This window comes from Triticum urartu, chromosome 3A, assembly GCF_056163025.1.
Source record: "Triticum urartu cultivar PI428250 chromosome 3A, HENAU_Tu73, whole genome shotgun sequence".
Taxonomy (NCBI): Eukaryota; Viridiplantae; Streptophyta; class Magnoliopsida; order Poales; family Poaceae; genus Triticum; species Triticum urartu.
Window position 1 is genome coordinate 54,064,007 of NC_141875.1, and position 6,657 is coordinate 54,070,663.

Sequence of the window (6,657 nt, forward strand, 5' to 3'; positions counted from 1 at the left end):
GAGACGTGTGCATGAAGCAACAGGAGGTGCAGCAGAGATATCCGGCGCAGCAGATCCCTCGATGGAGCCCCCTGCACCGACCGCCTCGTCATCATGCAGGGGTGACGAATCGTCTGCTGCATCTGGAGCGGAGGCATCACGGGCGGAGTGGGGCGTGGCGCAGAAGATCCAAGGAGGCGCAGCGCATCCGGCTCAGGCCCATCATGCGGCAATGATGAGGCGGGCCTGGCCAAATCCGCGTCGGATCACGCGTCTAGAGGCATGTCGGGAGACCGGCCTGGATCAGCTTCGGACGCGGCGCCTGGCACCAGGTGATGGGGCTGCGTGCCGGTCGGCTGGCGGCGCTCGTAGTGGAGGGGCCCAGCAGGGGCCCAGCGACTCTCGGTGCGCCGCGTGGGGGTGTCCAAGTGGTGCGAGCCAGAGGGAGCACCTGAGCCCGTGGCGAGGCGCGACGTGACGGGCGCGGAGGCGGGGTTGCGGCGCTCGCCAGTCGAGGCGGGATCCCGCGCTCTGCCAGTCTGAGGCGGCCCCGATCCCAAGGGCGATCCGCTGCCAACGTGCAGGGGAACCAATCCCGAGGAGGATCTGCTCCCCAACCCTGGACACATAAAGTGTGACGTGTTGGGAGCATTTTCTCCAGTGTTTTTGCTGATTTCTGCACCATTTTCTTCACAGTTATCATCATCTGCATCATCACAAAACTCATGGACGTGGTTATGAGCATTAGTCAACATTGAGTCACTACAAGTATTTTCCCCTTGGGTGATGCCGGTGAGACTGGAAGGCAAGAGAAGAATTTCTTTGCGAAGTAGAGCTCCGGCATTGGAGTGTAGGTCGGAGAAAGGGAACTTTGTCTCGTTAAAGACGACGTCCCGAGATATATAGATGCGGCCAGTAGAAACATCAAGGCATTTTACACCTTTGTGTTGAGCACTATAGCCTAGGAAGACGCATTGTTTGGAGCGAAACATGAGCTTGCGAGAGTTGTAGGGACAAAGATTTGGCCAACAGGCGCAACCAAACACACGAAGAGTAGTATAGTCGGGTTTGGTGTGAAGGAGACGCTCAATAGGAGTTTCATAGTTGATGACACGACTAGGTAGCATGTTGATGATGTGAACAGCCGCAAGGAAAGCCTCATCCCAAAACTTAAGGGGCATGGAGGCACCAGCAAGTAATGCTAGACCAACTTCAACGATGTGTCTGTGCTTGCGTTCAGCGGACCCGTTTTGTTGGTGAGCATGTGGGCAACACATGTGATGAGATATGCCAATTTTTTGAAAGAAAGAATTTAACTTTTCATATTCTCCACCCTAGTCGGATTGGAGAGCAAGGATTTTGCAATCGAATTGGCGCTCAACAAGAGCTTGGAAGTTGAGAAAAACTTGAAACATGTCGGATCGCTTCTTAAGAAGATAAATTCAGGAAAAATTGCTATAGTCGTCTATGAAACTCACATAGTACGTGTGTCTACCAACAGAAGAGGGGGCAGGCCCCCACACATCGGAGAAAACAAGTTGCAAAGGCTTTTGTAGAAATGTTGGTAGGAACTGGATAAGGTAATTGATGGCTTTTAGCCCTTTGATATGAATCACAAATTGTTTCGACATCACGCTCTCCAACATACGGGGGCTTATTTTTCCTAAGCAAACGCTCAACTAAAGAAAAAGATGCATGCCCTAAACGATCGTGCCATCGTGTTGAAGACACTTTGGTGGCACTAAAAACTTATTTATTGAGTCTTCTAATCTCCGGGATCAAAGGGTAAAGCCCACGAACGTATCTACCTCGATAGAGCAACTTCTTCGTTACCTGATCCTTGATCAAAAAGAAGTATGGGTGAAATTCAAGAAAGACAAGATTGTCAATAGCAATACGATGGACTGAAAGAAGACTCTTTGAGGCACTAGGGACATGCAAAAAAATTCTAAGATGAATTTTTCGATGAGGGGTTTTAACAATTGAGTGACCAACGTGACTAATTTTCATTCCTTCTCCACTTGCCGTGTGGATGTGATCTTTGCCACGGTACTTCTCACGCATGGTCACCTTTTCCAGCTCACCGGTGATGTGGTTTGTGGCGCCGCTGTCGACGTACCAATTGGTGTTGACGCCGTAGGAGCCATCAGCAGCTCCGGCCACCTTCTCATCCTGCGATGAGTCATCTTCATCTTCCTCAAACCGATACCAGCAGTTTTTTGCCGAGTGACCCGGCTTGCCACAGATTTGGCACCTGACTGTGTCAGGGCGTGATTTGTTGTTGGAGCTGCTGTTGCTGCGGCCTCTGTTGTTGGAGGAGGAAGGGCGGCCGCCGCGCGTGTTGCTGGCGCCGCTGCTGTTGCTGCTGTGGGCGCCCCTGCCCTTGCCGTTCCGCGGTGGACCACGGTAACAAGAGCCCCCGCCGCGGCCGCGGGTGGCAGCGTTGGCAGAAGGCTTGAAGCCACCTCCCGCGCCTTGGAAGAGAGCCACCCTCTGATTGAAATTGCTCATCTGTCCGAACAACTCGTCGAGGGTGACCGGAGTTGTCCTGGCGTCGAGGGCGGAAACCAGCGGCTGGTACTCCATGTCAAGCGCGTTGAGGATATACGAGATGAGCTCTTCATCCTTCAACGGCTTGCCAGCCGCAGCGAGCTTGTCGGCGAGTCCCCGCATGTGCGCGAAGAAGGTAGCCATCGATTGCGTCCCCTTCTGCGCGTTGGTGAGGGCAGCGCGGATGTTGTTGACGCGGGACAGCGACGTCGACGAGAACATGCTCGCCAACGCTGTTCAGAGCTCTCGTGCACGCGTGATGGAAGTCACCTGCACTAGCACTTCTTTTGACAGATTATTGAGAAGATACCCAAGTACTTGCTGGTCCTCTCGGAACCAGACGGCATGGAGGGGATTGGGGATAGTTTCCTCCTTTCCATCCTTGTCCTTGCTGACGACGAACTCAGCCGGCTCCGCCGTGCTTCCATCAACGTATCCGAAGACTCCAGCCCCTCTCAGCTGCTGCGTGATCTGGGTGCGCCATAAGACGTAGTTGGTGCGGGTGAGGCGCTCGGTGATCTGGCCGGAGAGAGGGGAGGAAGCAGCGGCGAATGAAGCCATGGCAGGAAGCTGCAGTGGAGAGGAGGAACGCTAGCTAGATGGGAAGAGTCAGGCTCTGTATACCATGTGGAGGAACACCATACCCATCCTGGGTGACGGCTGCGTGTTAATATAGGCCAGGGCGCGACTCCTGGCATAGTGTACAAGATTGTTCAGATTACATAGAGACTTGGAGAGAAAAAGATAAAGAGATAAGAGGAGATTACAACCATATGACAACTAACTGGTGATCCTAGTCTATCTTGGTTTGGACTTCTCCACCGACGTAACCAGAACGTATGTCACGGTGCAACATATATTGTTCAACAGCCAGCATCCTAAAGCTTGTATTTTTCTTACAAACAAGGCTAAAATTTTGACAAGTCAGGAACACTTTAGCTAGAAATTTCAACAGCATAACGTGTTGGGTAACCGAAGATTAGAGGATCGTAACAACAAGGACTACACGGAGAGAGAGCAAAGGATATTTTGTTTAACTTGACTTTTACGTCGCCATTCAACCACCAAATGCGATTGCGATGCGAATAGATTTTGATTTTATTCTTGATGATGATTGACGCGTGGTTGATAATCGATCTGCTACTACAGTACAATCTGTGAGTCACTTGGGGTCGGGGTTGGTGAGCCTGACGACCTGCTTGCCGACGTTGCGGCCGTGGTAGAGGCCGATGAGCGCTGCGGGCGCGGCGTCGAGCCCGTCGGCGACGTCCTCCACGTAGACGACCCTGCCCTCCTTGATGTGCGGGAGCACCCACGCCATGTACTCCGGGTAGAGGTGCTTGTGGTCGGGCTCGATGAAGCCCTCCATCTTGATGCGCTTGGAGACGAGGGAGGTGAGGTTGCGCACGCCGACGTCGGCCTCCTTCTCGCCGGCGGTGAGGTTGTACTGGGAGATGAGGCCGCAGACGGCGATGCGTCCGTGCACCTTCATGTTGAGCAGCACGGCCTCGAGCATCTTGCCGCCGACGTTCTCGAAGTAGACGTCGATGCCGTCGGGGAAGCGCTTCTTGAGCGCGCCGGCGAGGTCGGCGTCCTCCTCCTTGTAGTTGAAGGCGTCGTGGAAGCCGAACTTGTTGACGAGTAGGTCCACCTTCTCCTTGGAGCCCGCGCTGCCGACGACGTGGCAGCCGAGGAGCCTGGCGAACTGGCCGACGAGCTGGCCGACGGCGCCGGAGGCCGCGGAGACGAACACCGTCTCGCCGGCCTTGGGGGAGCAGATGTGGTGGAATCCCACGTAGGCCGTGAGCCCCGGCATGCCGAGGATGCCGGTGTAGTAGGACAGCGGCACGCCGTCGTCGGGCTGGATCTTGGTGAGCATGGCCGTGAAGGGCGGCTTGATGACGCTGTAGTCCTCCCAGCCGGTCATGCCCCAGACGAGGTCGCCGGCGGCGAGCCCGGGCCGCGAGGAGCGGACGACCTCAGACACGCCGTAGCCGGTGATGGCGGCGCCCGGGACGAAGGCGGCGGTGTAGGACTGGTGCAGCGGGCGGGACATCTTGGGGCGCATGTAGGGGTCGCAGGAGAGGTACAGATTCTTGACCAGCACCGACCCCTCCTCCCCGGCCGCAGCCTCGTCGACGTTCGCGGCGGGGAGCAGCTCCATGTGCGCCTCCGTGGGGTAGCCCTCGACGTAGTCCTTGAGGATCACCCGCCGGCTCTCGAGCTCCGCCATCGCCGCCGTGGGTGGACTGCAAGACTACGATCTGAGGGAGTTGAATTGGTTTTGATATTTTATTTTGCTTGGAGTTGGAGTGGATATATGATGCCTGCCGAGGATGGACGGACGAGGGCGATGGTGCACGGTGGTCCAGCTCCACGGCGATGCGCTGGGCTGGCCGGTGCTGCTCCGTCCACTTGTTACGGTCGGTCCGGCGCTTCCCCACGGGCACCACGTGCCAATAACTCAAGCGGCACTCTGCACAGCACAGCACATTGGTAACAGATCTTTTAACAGTCCCTTTTTCCGTCCGCGTGCCAGAAAATTTGCTGGCCTGCACTCCCGGGACCAGGGTGGAGGGGCATGTCGTTCGCTTGCGAGATCGGTTCTCACGGCGACAGCGACCTACCACCCGACGACCACCGGAAGCGCGATGCGACGGTGTCAATCCAAGAAGCTGCAGGCCCGGCCGAATCGACCGGGCCGAGCGGCCAGCGAACAAACTCATTTTTTTGTTGAAAAAATTGCTTGTCCGTGTAAGACAATAGGTTTGGGGAACCGGAACGACCCTCTAGGGATGACCTATCACAATATACATGTGTAAATACAGAGACTATACAGTTTAACATCCTCCCTTAATCTTAACCACTTTCTAAAGAATCTAGAAGGGTAAGATTGCGTCGGCAAGCCTCAAACTATGGTAGAGGCAATGGCTTGGTGAAGATGTCTGCAAGTTGATCCTTGGAAGAGATGAACTTGATCTGTAGTTGCTTTTGAGAGACACGTTCACGCACAAAGTGATAGTCAACTTCAACGTGTTTCCTACGGGTATGGAATACCGAATTTGCAGAGAGGTATGTAGCACCGATGTTATCACACCAAAGGACAGGAGACTGCAGTTGGGATATACCCAATTCCCGAAGCAAAGACTGTACCCAGATAATCTCCGAAGTGGCATTGGCCACAACCTTATACTCAGCTCCAGTACTGCTACGTGAGACAGTTGCTTGTTTTCGAGCACTCCAGGCGATCAGATTAGAGCCAAAGAACACAGCATAGCCCCCCGTAGATCGCCTGTCATCCGGATTGCAAGCCCAATCCGCATCAGAATATGCTGAGAGACATCCAGAGGAGGTCGGTCGAATATGCAATCCGTGAGACACCGTGAATCGAATGTAGCGCAAGATGCGCTTAACAGCAGACCAATGAGTATCACGGGGTGACTACAGATACTGGCAGACTCGGTTGATAGCAAAAGAGATGTCCGGTGTTGTGATCGTCAAGTACTGAAGACCACCAACAATACTCCTGTACTCCGTCGCATCAGCACAAGACAGAAGCTCACCATCAACAGCAGTAAGCTTGTCAGTGGTAGACATGGGTGTAGTCGTCGGTTTGCACTTAAGCATCCCAGCCCGCTGCAACAAATCCAAGGAGTACTTCTTCTGCGTCATAACAAGACCATTAGCCCGAGAAGTAACCTCCACACCAAGAAAGTAGTGAAGCTTCCCAAGGTCCTTGACCGCAAAATCAGCACCAAGCGAGCGAACAAGAGCAATAACAACCGACTGAGAGGAGCTGACCAGAATAATATCATCCACATAGACCAACAAGTACATAGTAACATCAGGCCTCTGTAGAAGAAATAGTGAGGAGTCAGCAGTTGACGATGCAAAACCATGAGCACGAAGGGCCATTGCAAGACGAGCAAGCCAAGCACGGGGGGCTTGCTTCAGACCATAAAGTGCCTTGGACAGACGACAGAGATGATCAGGACGATCCGGATCAGAAAAACCCGGAGGCTGGCGCATATAGACCTCCTCCTCCAACACACCATGGAGGAAGGAATTTTGGACATCAAGCTGCTGAAGAAACCAACCTCGAGTAACGGCAAAAGAGAGATGGAGCCT

At 54.2% G+C, this 6,657-nt stretch overlaps 1 protein-coding gene and 1 pseudogene across 1 annotated transcript; both read right to left on the minus strand.

The window, feature by feature from the left end:
• Positions 1 to 1,915: 1,915 nt before the first annotated feature.
• LOC147978471 (uncharacterized) lies at positions 1,916 to 3,247 on the minus strand (annotated as a pseudogene).
• Positions 3,248 to 3,603: 356 nt separating this feature from the next.
• LOC125542757 (2-alkenal reductase (NADP(+)-dependent)-like) lies at positions 3,604 to 4,992 on the minus strand. The gene has a single exon (XM_048705931.2). The coding sequence runs from the start codon at positions 4,760 to 4,762 to the stop codon at positions 3,692 to 3,694; it is 1,071 nt and encodes a 356-aa protein (XP_048561888.2). The 5' UTR covers positions 4,763 to 4,992; the 3' UTR covers positions 3,604 to 3,691.
• Between the last annotated feature and the right edge of the window lie 1,665 nt (positions 4,993 to 6,657).

Bases quoted from the DNA above. Each gene is read 5' to 3' on its own strand.
- LOC125542757 (XM_048705931.2), bottom strand. From the start codon at position 4,762: ATGGCGGAGCTCGAGAGCCGGCGGGTGATCCTCAAGGACTACGTCGAG.